This window comes from Acanthopagrus latus, chromosome 21 (assembly GCF_904848185.1).
Source record: "Acanthopagrus latus isolate v.2019 chromosome 21, fAcaLat1.1, whole genome shotgun sequence".
NCBI classification, from domain to species: domain Eukaryota; kingdom Metazoa; phylum Chordata; class Actinopteri; order Spariformes; family Sparidae; genus Acanthopagrus; species Acanthopagrus latus.
The window spans coordinates 5623470-5637983 of NC_051059.1; the positions used below are offsets into that span (position 1 = coordinate 5623470).

Below are 14514 nucleotides of genomic sequence, written 5' to 3' on the forward strand. Positions count from 1 at the left end.
CTGGATTTTCCTCCTATAAACACTAACAAAAAAATAAAATTGGGGACTGGTAATTGGATTTCTTGCTTTGTGCCCCCACACTTCAAAGAAAACACAGAATTAAAGGTCCAACGAGTAAAACATAAGGGGATTTAGGGGATTTATGAGCAGAAAAGGGATAATGAAATATAATATTCATAATCATGTTTTTATTTGTGTATAATTACCCAAATCTACAAAGTTGTGTGTTTTTATTAATTTAGAATCACAATTGAGTCATCATTTGTCAAAGAATGGTAGAAAGAAGACCAACTTTACCTATGTAAATGGTTTGTTAGGTCTAAACAACAGTGTAAAAGATACAGTTTACTCTACATACATCAAAAATGTGAAACTTTTAGGACATCTCACCCATGTTGCCCTAAAAATGTGGTTGCTTTGCAAATAGAAATAATAATAATAATAATAATAATAATAATAATAATAATAATAATAATAATAATAATACATTAAAACATAAAACATTTGATTTTGAATTTTCTTTTTAGACTCGGAGACGAGGAAATGTAGGTACAAAGGTAGATACGCTTTAATGGCTTTTGATGTCGCTGTATTTGCTTTGAGGAATGAAGACGACATATTTCACATCTCTTTCTCTCTCTGCTGTTCACTCTTTCTCTCTTGTCACATTTGAAGCGCGACAGTGACTTCTGCCACGTGAGGCCAACTTCAGTCACATGTTCCTCACTTTCATCCCCAGCAATGGTCCCATATGTTTGTCAAAATGTGTATGTTGTGTGCTTTTTCCGGCCCGATTTGTTCCCATGCCTTCTCTCCAATGAGCCCCGCTCTCCCCGGGGGTCTGAGCCGAAGCCTCACGCTATTTATACAGACCGAACAGCTGGGGCCCTCCCAGCCAAAGCAGTGAGGGATGGCGAGAGAAATTATCATGGAAACTTCAGGTTAAACCAAGCGTTGGAAATGTCTCTCTGTTTCCTCTTTTTTACTCTCTTGTCTTGCTCTCTGTCATTTGTCTCCCTCCCATGGGTGTCCAGAGTGGTCAGGTCAGGTTGTGTTCAACTCAGGTCAACTGGACCGCCAGACAAACATCGCTCACTTGTTTGTCATCCCATTTGCAATCACATATTTATCTCTCTGTTCTTTTCTCTTTTTATATTCACACTGCAACTTATGTTTTTTCTCTGCATTTCCCCCCTCTGAAATACACTTTCTTCCCCCGCTTCCAATTAAAGAGGTGGCTGTTTTGGACTGGACAAGAAAGGTTGATTTTCCCTCCAACCGCTCCTCAACACATTTTGTCCCTTTGTTGCACCGGACAAAGCCGACCTGCTGTTGCAAAACTGAGCTTTTTGTGTTTCTTCCCCTTTCTTCTGCTCTGTGGCTCCTGCAGTGCTTGTCCTTTATTGTGAATCTCAACCCTGTGAAGTTCTCTCCTTGCTGCATTTCTCTTTTACTTATTTCATCCTGTCTTCACTTCACTTTGGTCTTACCGTGCCTTCGCTCGACCGTTCTGCCTTCCACTCTCAGCTTTTTCCTCATGTGGACTGCTCAGGAGGGAAGACAGAGTTGAGCCTGTCGATACTTCCTTCAGTTCAAGGCCTGTGTCGCAGTCAGACGTCCCATCACAGGCGTGCTGAGCTAATGAGAGGTGAAGAGATATTAACCTAATTGCTGTAAGGGACAGATATATAGATCGAGGAGGATGTAATAAGCCCAGACGTGAGTGCTGGCTCCCTGTTAGATTAGCCTTTCGGTGTTGATCCACAGATATTAACAGACAAGAAGACATTTGGAAGTCTCTCAGCTTTATACACCAGTTTATATATAATACATTTTTGCATGTTAATTCAGATCAAAACACCAAGGGCACAAAATTACAAGATGTTTTGTAAGACTCCTCATATTATCAAACATGATCTATGCAAATATTCGATGCAAATGATGTGCTCGGCCCTGCTGGCAACAAATGCACAACCCCAGATCATATCTTGACATTCTTAACTTGCACAAAACATCTGATTAAACTGCTTATCCTCACAGCTCGATTGCAGATTCGGGGGGGGGGGGAGGCTCTCCCTCACCACAGTAACCCTGCTGGTCATTCCATTTTTTACTATTTAATCATTTACTCAATATTATATAATATTCTGTGGTCTTTCATATATTAGTACACTTGCTAAATGCAAAGCTTGAGGTAAAAAACATCAGTCCTGTACTTGATATTGAGCTTATCAGAGTGTTTCCATGACAACTACAGTAAAGAGACATGGCGTCTGTTTGTGAGGGCGTTTTCAGTTTTATTAGTGTCTGAATGAAGAGGAGACAGAGGCAACTTGTTCAGCTAGAGCTTCTTCACACTAGTCTAAAACCTCAAACCTCAACCTATCAATGATGACCGACCAAAACATCTCTGGACATAATTGGATAGTCCAACAACCAATCAGGGCAGCGAAAAAGGTTGTGAAACTACTCGTAGGCTACCAGGATAGTACAGTAGTTGAAACACCCAATTCATATTGCGTCTAGTTTAACATAATACACAGATGTTTGACATTTAGGAGTCAACGCTCACCATTTGTACTTAACTCTCTAACAATCCACAAGTTATTCTTGGTAAGCCATTGATAGAGATTCGTCTCAATTGCTGTTTAGCTGCCAGGATGTCTGCTGATCTTTGCCTTATTAGAGACCTGAAGCCTCAAGGTAGTGATTCTCAGTTTGCTCATTTCGATAATCTGTTCCTTAATGAGAGTGACCAACAGAGCAACATCAGCCTGTCTCAATGGCACTCCTCCGTACATTCATAGTATCAAACCCACCCCATATTAGATAAATGACTGTGATGAGCCCAACCTGGGTCAGGTCAGCTAGAAGTCTGTATGTCAGTGTGATCCATTTTGTATTCGTCAAAATGGATCACGTCCTGTAGTCCCTCACAAGACTGCACAATTAAAGCAACATCATGTAGCATTTTTATCCTAAAATGAGAGCTTCAAAATGATTTTCAAATGTTTGTAACTAGCTCCCCTTAATCAGAGTAGAGGCACTGCACAGCCCACTGTGTGATCAATCTCAAAGCTGGAGCGTGAATTTAACAGAAAAGAAACAGCAACAACAGCAGCATTACATGTGGGTGCTTCAGCCAGAGAACAAGTGAACCTTGCAGTTGTTCTAGTACAGCAGAAAGGGCCATTGTCCATTCACTTCTGTCTCCCCTACTTCCCTCTCTTTTTAGTCCAGCCACAAAGCAGGATGTTTTCAGGTGAAATTGAATTTGCTTGACCTAAACTTTTCAGCTTGTGTATGTCATATTTCGTTGGACATGAATAATTCCAAGAGCCTTATTCAGATTTATTTAAACAGCAAATTAATTCTACCTCAGATGGTTCATTTGCAGTTTGTATTGTATAGGAGACGAGGTGTAAACACTCGTGAAAACACAGTCCCACTCACACCTATAGGATTCCGCTGACGGAAACACAAAAAATAAACTGAGCAGCAGATAGTCAGCAAAGCAACAATTGAGACACCATTGTGGACAGTTTTGTGACTCTTCAGTGAATATTAATTGTGTTTCATTGGCCTTTTGGATCACAAAACCTTCTCATCCCATAAAAGAAAGGCCTGGGAGAGATACGTCTTTCGTGAGTGTGCGGTGATATTTGAATTTATTTGTCAACACAGATAAGAGGGCTTTGAAAAAGGAGCCAAAAACATGAGAGAGGAGATGAAATGAACAGAATTCAAAGAGAAAGGAGATTATATTCCTTTCAGACTGTGAGTGATGTAAGAGTGGTGTATCTTTTTGTCACCTTTTTCTTACTTTCAACCACTCCACCACTACTACCTACTGTATAGTCCACTTTTTACATAATCATCTGTCCCCAAAAAACCTTTGTCCTTCAGCGGAATGTTGATGATTATCTTCGGACTCTTATAACTTTACCAACACTGTTTCTGAAACTGTTGACTTCGCAGAAGACCCTTAAATGGATTCTCTCAGTAGTCTTTTGTTAGTGTAGGGTACTGAACATTGGGAAACAAATTATGGAAAAATGACACCTGCTATTTTGTGTGTTTTGTTCCTTGTTCATTTTAGATATCTATTATAGAACTATTATCCTTATTAGTATTTTTCAACACCAGCTGTAACAGTGCTGTGTTGCCCCAGGCTGAGACTCGAACCTGGGGAAGCTGTGGCGAGGACAAAGGTTCTGTAGATGGGGTGCCTGTTCTACCAACTGAGCTAATCAGCGGCCTGTCGCTCCTACTTTGTGGGCCACAAGTATCACACTGATCCCCCACTGAAGTTAAAATCACGACGTCTGTCAACCCATGACAGCTCAAACAATATGTCAACAGTGCAGAAACGACATGAAAAGGACATGAGGTCTTGATGTCAGTGTCCTTAAAGCACTGTAACCACTGCTACACATACACTTGTGCTCAGTCTCGACTGAAATTGCGCTGCCACCTCATCTGTCTCCATCATTTGTTTGTGTGGCTAGAGCTCCAACTGGCCTCCTAATTACAGTGTGCATGAAATCATGCCCCAAGCGCATGTTATTACCTGCTCGATTTAAACGTCCAACTGTAAAAGCTCATTAAGGAAATACGAGACCCAGGCTACATTAATCTTCAAATGACTGCACATTTGTCACGGCCATCAGTGAGGATATTGGTTTGCCAGAACAGGAGCTTAAAAGGGAAATGGTAAAAAGGAAGCCACCCAGACCCTCTATCTTTCCTTTTATTCCTCACTCTCCCTTTACCTTTGTAAGTTGTCAACAGTTGCCATCTGTCGTTTTTGTTGTATGTTTTGTAGAGGTGTTCAGGATCAATGTGTTTGGCCTTATGTTTAGATGTAATGGATGCTGGCATGTGCGTGGAAGTTGACAGGAATGCCTCAAGGAAACGAGGAGATCCATTCTGACCTTATCAGTGTATCTGCTCCGTGCCATTCTGATTGTTCTGCTCTCTGCTCTTGGCTGTTTATTTTGGCTTGTCTTAACAAGGGGAAGCTACCAAGTCTCTTAGTCTTCTATAATAACAAACTGAATATCTTAAGGTTTGTGAAAATTGTGATATTTTTTCACTTGTTTCCAACATTTTTTTAGACAAAATGATTAAATTATTAATTTAGCCAGTACCGGCGGTACTGTTTACATTTACATAACTGAAAAACCAAAGTGGCTCAAATTAGTGTGTCTGCCAAGTAATCATGTTTCCATCACAGCCAGTAAGAGCAGGAGCCGATAAATACAGAACCCAGATGTTGTGGGTGTTTTTGTCCATTGTGAGGGTGTATATGAGAGTACTTCAAGAGAGACTATACATGGCCTTCAGCTAAGACAGAGTTGGAGTCTTATCATCAGCGCCTCACAGAAAATGACTGTACCTCAAAGAAGGATAGGGGTAGTTAAACCACAATAACAAAATGATCAATTTATATATATAATACATCTTCTTTAGGAAAATTACTGGAAAAGCATACTGATTTGTCATGAATAACAGCTCAGTCACATTCAAGGTTTCTCATGTAACTTCCTCAACCAGGAGAGGCTGATTTCATTCAGTTTGATGGGGTTGGTGTAAACTTTTGATAATTCACTCAATAAGAAAATAATAGAACTTAAATAAATATATTCTTTCTTTGTGGCAAAAGTGGTCTCACATCTTTTTGTCAGGATCTTAAAACACTGGTTTCAGTCCTGTTCGTCATCAAGCTCTGCTGAAGCTTGATAACAAGCCATTTGAATCGTGTGTGTTGGAGCTGGGAAACATCTAAAACTTGCAGGGCAGGTAACCTTGGGAACAGGATGAAACACCATTTTCTTAAAAGATTTAAGGATTGTTGAAGGCCTCTGTAGTCAAAAGGCTCACACAGTGTTGTTGAATCACTCACAACCTTATAAACAGTTATGTTGGAATCTTGTGTCGGAATGATTTCAACCAAAGCCAAATCAGCGTTGATCAAATAGGTGTGCTCTTTATTTATCCATAGGCAGTAGTTTTAGTCAGCTGGAGAGCCAAATTGAACGAACCCACTCCCTGAGATGTAAATAGATGATTCATTTGAGTCCCCCAGCACTTAATAAGCAGCCCCATGCACACAATAAAGATGTGTGTGTATGCAGTGGGTGGACGTGGAGGTGCACTTAAGTTGGAAGTGAGCAGTGAGAACAGTTCAGACTCTTGGTGTCGGTAACAACAGGCTTCGGTACCTTTTAAAATCCTCGGTGTGCACATTGTTTCTCTTGCAGGTTTTACTATCGCAGCATATGAAGACACAAGTGAGAATTTTAACAAGTTGCCTTTAATATCAGCAGCAGCATCTGGGCTTCTCTAATTAGAGCTAAATGACCAAACATAATATAGCAATTACTTAACGAAACAAGTCATCCCCTCTCCACAAACAGCAAACTGCAATCACAACAAGCATTTATTTTAGGATCTGTTTGTCCCCTACCCAATTCGTATTGAGTTTTCAGTGAATGCGCCCACACTTAATGCCTGCATGATTAAAGTGTAGTTAAATGTGTGTGTATGTACGTATGTGTGGGTGGGTGCACTTGTTAAGCCTTTCATTAGATATGACCTAATCTGAGGCCGACAGACCCTCCTAAGGCAGAGCTAGTAAGAAGTGGCTGTATCCCTGTGGAGGAACTAATGATCTGCCATAGTTTAGTCCTCAAATGCACACACACACACTCACACACACACATGCCCGCACACACACTCATCTGTATTATTATAACTCTTTGTCGTAGCCCAAAAATAGCACCTTAAAGAAATGAGGAGCGCCTTCAATGACCTCACACCGCAGAAATGCTTTCACATTGAAATAAATGGTAACACACATACACATTGTTTGCAAGCCTGACAGCAGCTCCCCAAGTGATACAGGAGGCTCTTTATCACTGAAAGGAGTAATCATGATAACATCCTTTTCCTTTTCTCTGTAAGAGAAATTAGTGCTCACATCAAGCAGAGAGGTATATATATATATATATATATATATATATATACACATACACATATATATGGAGCCAAAAATACACTATGTCCCATGTTACTGTAGCCTTTTACTAGTTACAAGCCTTTTATTCTTCACAATCAACAATCTCAACCGGCATCAGGCTGACGCAATGAAAATGAGGCTTCCACCTGGTAGCTCTGTAGCCACTGGAGCCCTGGTGTGTACCCTGCAACATATTGATGCATACTCTGCAGCATAGCTACGCAGGGTACAGGCTGTGTTTCCATTGCTATGCCCTGACTGCTACTGTGTATTTGAAGCCAACACTGATGCCGATATTTGAGCCTTAAGAGAGAGATACAATAGAACAGTATTTCAGGTGATAGCAGATTCTTTTTTTTGTTTTTTTTTGTTTTTTTTTTTTTTAGTTCAGATCTGTTACATTTGATTTTCAAAGGTGTACAGTGTGTGACCAGGACACATACTGAGTGTGATGTTTGCTGATGAACTGTGTAAAAGTTACACAGTTTCTGAATGACTTCAAACGTGGCTTGGCGTTTCTGTGTTCAAATGTCTTGTTTTTCACTTCCACTTCCACCAAAATAACGTCCTCGAAATAATTCGAAACGACGGTTATCAATTGCAGTAGAGAAGAGGCAATGGAGCAAGTGCAATAGTACCTCTTGAACAATAATTTGTCTGTTATAAATGCGTCAACATGTCAGGGTATTTGTGGGTGCACTTGTTTCCATTGCCCTCAGCACTTCCTCTCAGCACACTGAATAGGGCGGGTATATGGTAATGATTCTTTTATTGGATCCCTGTGAGATTCTAATCCTCTGAATTGATAGACAAATGAATGGCATCCTGTCTGCGTTGCTCGTCTCGTGTTAAACATAACTGGAGGGCCTCCACTCAAGCGGCAGCGGCTATTGTCCACGGCTATCAAACACCCATTAGGCCGGGCGCCAGTTGCTTGTCAACTTTTGACATTACTCGCACTGCATCCAGTCAGAGGACTGACGCTGAGTGACGCGCTGAAAGACAGCTCGCCTCGTCTTGTTCTGCTGCATGAGTGATGTTTTTGTTGATCTCTCAATCGCGCCCCTTATTGCGGATGCACTTTTACCTTTTTTTTTCTCTCGTACCCTCACTTCCTCTCTTTCTCCTCGCTCTTTTTGTTGTGGGTAGCCATTAGCCATATGGTGGCAAACAGGCACAACAATGTGCGCAACAAAACAGAGGCTCAGGAGGGAAGCGCTTGAATTTGAAAGGGTGTAACTTTGTGAACACGTCGTGGACGAGGCGAGGGAGGAGGGCTTTGGCTCGACCGGCCTCTCGGTGTGACACGGCAGAGGCTGGGGGAGTGGGGGGATGGGGGGGGAGCATTGGCAATGTCAGGGTGTAGAGACGGACGAGGATTTGGAAGAGTCAAGTGCCGCTGAAAGGGAAGTTGTTGGTGGTCTGCAGGGTTGCAGCAGCTGCCCCTGAAAACAAACGGAAGAAATAAGAGAGACAGGGAGAAGGAAGGGGGGACAGGGGAGTCCTGTGGAAGGCGTGCGGGCTTCTCACTTGTGGGCTCCTCACTTTTTTTTTTTTTTTGTCTCCCAGCTTTAATCTGTTGGGAGAAAGAGTGAGGGAGAGAGAGAGAGCTTGGCCGTAGCCCATGGGTGCTCCAGACCTCCCCCCTCTTTACTCCGGCCAGCTTAACTAGAAGTTTAACACCCCCCCTGTCCCCTTCACCACCACCACCACCATCGGTCCTCCTCTCTCCCGCTTACTTGCTCTGTATTCAGCCTAGGTGCTGGAGTGACAACGAGCCATTCATTGTGGAGGTAGAGGGAAAAGACTGTGGATCTCTCCTGTGTCTTTTTTTCTTGGGGAGGTGGTGGGAGTTGGGAAAAGGGGGGGGGTGGCGGTGGACGGCGGAGGAAAAAGGAGGGAGGGCGCATATTCCCGAAATGGTGAAATACGACAGAAGAAGGGGGCCGAAAAAGAGAAAGTAAAAGAGCGTGAGGAGAAAGCGAGGGAGGGGTGACTAAAAAAGTAAGAGCGCAAAGGAGGGAGGGATGGATGGAGGGGAGGCAGTGCTGGAATCACAGAAGGAAGGGAGGGGGGAGAGCGAGGGAGAGAAAGAGAGAGAGAGAGAGAGAGAGAGAGGGGAGAGAGAGTGGGCTACCATGCCGAATGAGCAAGAGAGGCGGAGAGGAAGCAGAGCTCCATCAGATGAAATGAGGTGAAAGTAATTCAGGCATTAATCAAGCCAGGGCAAAAGGGAGGGTATACTGTGTTTTCTCCCCCCTCTTTCGCTGCGGAACTGAAAGGCAAGGTGTGAATGAAGGAGCCTACAGTGGCCAGCAGAGAAGCACCACTGGGTCACAGCGTCAAATCATGTCCGATTCGAACACCATTGCCGCTTCCACCGCAGACCAGGTCAGTTCAAGCTGTCATATTGTTTGTCTGTTTTTGTTCTGTTCTTTGACTCGCATCACAAGAGAGCGTGCTGTTGTCTCTCCTTTATTAGTTGCGCCTCACACTGGCTTAAGCCGCCCGAAGCATCTCACTAGAAGACTTCGGAACGAGACTTCGAGACTTTCTAGGAGTACGAAAAACTGAGCGTATCCCAAGTTCCGGTCGGATGTATGATATCTTTAGATCCTAATTCGGAAGTAGTTAGAGGAAGTTTCTAAGAGCAACTGAGTGAGTGTGTGTTTCTTGGACTATCAAAGCAACGATTGTTTTGCCCGGAGCTGCCTGGACAACGGTACAGGGTCCTGAAAGAATTGAATTCATCAAGACGAGCTATTGTCTACGCCGCCTTATTTTTCGGTGATCATTCAGGGGGTCTGTGACGACTCAATACCCCCCGCACCACGTGAGGAGGGGGATGCAGCTCTTTAAAAACCAGACCACGTGTGGCGGCCCTGAAAAGTTTTTATAAGTAATTGCAGTGGGAAGTCCGGGCAGCGCTGTGAGAGTAGGGTTGGTAAGGAAGTGGGCTGGTCCGCCGTGTGTGTGAAAGAGAGTGACAGAGGAGAAAAGCAGAAGTGTCCAGAAAAGGCCGATATTTATGCCCCCCACACACCCCCCCACCCCAGCCCTCCTCCCCCACAAGCCGCTTTAATCGCACACTTTGGCACATACATCCCTCACTCAGCTTTCTTTTTCTTAACTGTCGACTGTCTTTGAAACACTCGGAGACAATTAAATCCTCTGATCCGTTCAAGATAAAATATACAGTCACTTCCATTACGGCAGGTAAAGACAAAAAAAGTGTGTGTGTGTGTGTGCGAGAGTGTGTGCCTCCGACCTTGCTGCCGGCTTATGTTGTTAGCCAAGTTCTTGTCTCCTGTTTCCGATTGCTACTGTCAAGGCTGAGTCAGCGCACTATAGTTCTGTAGGCAAGTACACACACACACACACACACACACGCGCACACACGTAGAAACACACATATAAGCACAGGCACAGAAAGTTTTGGGCACACACACACTCACACATACACACACACACGCCAACACAATAGCACAACAAAATTCGGGGATGGATTGTGGGTGGAAGGTTGAAGTTATTTAAAGCTACATAGAGTTTGTGTGTGTGTGTGTGTGTGAGAGAGAGAGAGAAAGAGTCTGTGTCTGCACATGTGGCAGTGACACATACACAGGTGTGCATGTGCTTGTGTGTGTGTGTGTGTGTGTGTGTGTGTGTGTAGAGTGAGAACAATTCCCTAAAGCAGCACTCACAACAGACACCTCTACAGCAGTCCGCATGCTAATCCGCTGATTCTGGTCCATTTAGATTTGTTAACACACGCTCTCCGTATTTCTCCCAAAGCTTTGACTGACAGGACTGTGTAGGCACAACATAATTACAAGCAGAAGCTGCATGTGCATATGAGTGCAAATTTTTGGTCCATAAATATTGACTACGATGAAAGAAACCTTTCAATTTAAATGAAATCTTCCCGGTGAACTAGACAGAGTTGTCATGCCACACCTTCTCTTATCATATTTGTTGGATGTACAGAGTTTGTGGTTGGGGCCGTTTATCTTAAATATGATAAAAGAGATTAATGCCACAGTCAAACCTCATCCCGTACATTATATGACTCCATAGCACACCTCGTGACATGCTGCAGAGGGAAGATGTCATCTTAAAGCCACCCAGAATGTTTTGTTTTTTTAGTTTAGTTTTTTTTTTTTTTTTTTTTTCAGATAATCTGTGATGTACTTTTCCATTCAGAGTTGTTGCACAGGGGTACAGAAAGCCAGAGAGATTCATTAACATGTACATGTTAGAAAGACAGAAAGCGGAATATATTCAACACTCAGCACACATCCAGGTTTATCATGAAGCAATTAGTTGATACGATCAGTCTCAATGATGAGTATACAGTAGAAATGAGTATACCTTGTTAATCATCATTGAATTTGATTATGTTGAAACAGAGACTCTGTAGTGCATTTCTTTCAGATGAGAATGCAGCTTTATGTTCCACCACAAATCACAAGAATAACAGAATAACAATAATTTGTGCCATGAGTTTTGAAACGGTCAGTTCTTTGACAGTTGTCATGTCTTCATTCTCTCCTGAGATATCATTATTGTTATCTACTGTAAGTACATCTGTTTGCCTAGCGGGAGAACCTTTTTTTATCCGCTGAAACACAAATTGCTTTTATAAATCAATTTTGTTGGCAAGGAACCCCTCTGCTCGGCTTAAACGTGTTGGATGGACGCATCTCAGCAGTATCTGAAAACCAGCGTGAAACAGTATCAATTAAACTGCGAGGAAGCGACGATAAAACTTCAGAGTCGCCGTTGAGAGAAAGAAACCTACATGAAATGCTGCTGTACAACTATAACACATGACAAGTATGATTATACTGCAGAGTGGAAAAGATACCGTAAAACATCTTAAAAGCTGAAGTTTGAACACCTGCCAACTGTTTTTTTAATTGTTCATCCTATTTGTGTTTAAAGCAACAACATGTATCATCCTGGAGAAGGAAAGTTATTTGTTGGGTCTCAGCCCCAGATTGTCAAATACTGATTCTATTTATCACTCAACTGTCCTTTTTCCAGGATGTGACTTTGCTCAGCTGATGGAATACTCATTGAAAAAGAAGGACGATCAATGTAAATGTTGCTAGTTGTCAAGCTTATGTTAGGCATCACGTCAAATTCAAAATCTCTACAGTCTTCACTTAATCACTAGCTGCAATTGAGACATTGCAGACATACCTGAAGACACCTGACGGAGTGATGCACGAGCTGAATTGCAGCTTTGAGGCTGGGTTGACTTCAGAATCTACTTTAAAGTCTAGTTATTATATGGAGATTTTTTCTGGTTGATTATTATTATTAACAAAAAATAAATAGTAAAAATGGTAATAATAGTAATGATACTGTAATTGTAATAGTTTTTTTTTTGTGAAAGATCTGAAATGAGAAACATGTAGCTGCCTCGGTGACTCCGGCCTCCATTAGCCCCCACTCCTCCCAGATATTTTCCTTATCACAAATACTTATCCTGATTCTAAAATGACCCAGTGTCTGGCCTCAAAAGTAGTCTGACTGCAAAAATCACACAATTAAAAAAAATGCCCAATCAAAGCCCCGCTCCTTCATTTCTTCTGTCATTACACGGGTCACGTCCTGCGTCACAGCAGTAGACCGACCTCACCGTGTTAGGACAATAGTCTGAGGTCATGTGTGATTTAAAGGCATGCTTGACTAATAATTGGAGTAATAAGGAGTTCAGATGGATCTGGTAATTGCTAAGTGAGTGCTGGTGATTGGCTTTGACATCCTTTTACTGAAAGAAAGGATCAGATCGGATACCATTTCCATTTGCAGACGACAGCAGCAGTCATTGCCGTTACATTTCGGGAAATTATTCATTCATTTCATCATTTCATTGTTCACATATTTGAGTGTTTTTTAATTTCACGGTAACCGCACATTTACATGCTATCTCCATACACTTTGAGACCATTAGGCTGGATAGTGAACTACTTTTTTCTTATTTTTGAATCTTAGCCAATCACTATCAGTCGGAAAAAGTCATAACTCAAAGAAATGGCGTCAGCAGACTGACCCAAATTATTTCTTTGTATATAAGCAGATTTTATGAATCCCGGGGTGCCTTGCCAAGAAGCTGATGAGGCCTGTTATGTAGAAAAGTACATATTCTTCGGCTGTAGTGGAATTTATCCAGAGTTGTCGCATTCAAACACCTACCTTTTCTGTTTATGTCCCCTATAAGAACATATGCAGACATATTTAGCCCATCTGCCCTGGAGGCTGTCATGGTTTCAGTTTGGGTTTAACAGGTTTATGCTTATTCTTCTATCTTATTCTATATATCTCAGTGACAGCGCATGTGTAGTTCTGGCAGGAATTTTTTAAATATACATGTCATCAGGAAAGTGTTTTGCAACTTAGTGAAATGGAATTGACTGTGAAACACCCATGGATGCCATATTTATTGTAATGGTAGCAGCTAATATAAACTTCAATTCATTACATCTTGCATAGGAAGCCAGCAGGGGCCCACACACACACACACACACACACACACACACACGCACACACACACACACACACACACACACACACACACACACACACACACACACACACACACACACGCACACACAAACTCTGCCCATCTGGGGGCAGGTGTTGCAGTTTATGGAGCGGAAGTGCAAAGTAGCTGTGTTTACTCACTGCGCTATGGCTTAGCAAGCAAGGGAACAGACACATGTGGAAATAGAGAGCCAGAAATAGATATAGAGAGTTTATGTGTGTGCGTGTGTGTGTGTTCGTGTATGTGTGCCCCTTGTCCATCTCCCTGTGGTGACTCCAACCTTCAGTCTCCCTCTGACTTCACTAACTTAAGCTTGCGGGCTCACAGCTGCCTGCAGAGGCACACGGTCATACAATGCACAGCTACACGGGCAGGGTTGGGCGGACGGATGGTTGCAGGGTTGACTGGCGAGTTAGAAGAATTGATGATCGATAATGGCTGGCTGGAGAGGTGCATAGTTGGTAGCTTATGAACTCCTGTGTTCGTAAATGGGCGTAGATATGCAGATACTCCAATGGGGGAGTTTTTGTAGAAATGGCTACAGACTCAGGGCTGTGAAGTTGGAGGTGCTGCTGAGAATATTCATTATTTTTCATGGAAACACAGAAACATATCTGCCACCTGAACATTTAATGATGCTATGGGTTTATGCTATGGTCATCAGTTTGTATCATTTGAACTTCAAAATCATTATTTTATTTTATTTTATTTTATTCAGTTTGGTATGTCAGAACACTAAAACATCCATAAGCCTCAGCTTGTGCAGAGGAAGCCTCTTTACTGTTGCAGTTGTTGCTGTTGCTATAGTTTCCAAATTATTGGAAAACTCAACCAGAGCCTGAAGGTGAACCAATCAGTCAACCAGCATCTCTAACACACTCAAATTGACTTAATCTGTTGTTTTAAATATGTGTTTTGCCATTTTCAGGCCTCATGCTAAGCT

At 42.3% G+C, this 14514-nt stretch overlaps 1 protein-coding gene across 2 annotated transcripts in view; it reads left to right on the forward strand.

Moving 5' to 3' along the window:
- slc6a9 (solute carrier family 6 member 9) overlaps positions 1-14514 on the forward strand; it is a 76518-nt gene that overhangs the window by 20197 nt on the left and 41807 nt on the right. The window contains exon 1 of one of the 2 annotated variants that reach the window (XM_037085176.1): positions 9177-9412. The exons of the other annotated variant lie outside the window; for it this stretch is intronic. Within the exon in view, the coding sequence (XP_036941071.1) occupies positions 9371-9412 (42 nt within the window). The 5' untranslated portion in view covers positions 9177-9370. Of the gene's footprint in view, positions 1-9176; positions 9413-14514 lie in introns of those variants that run through there. 2 annotated transcript variants of the gene reach the window in all.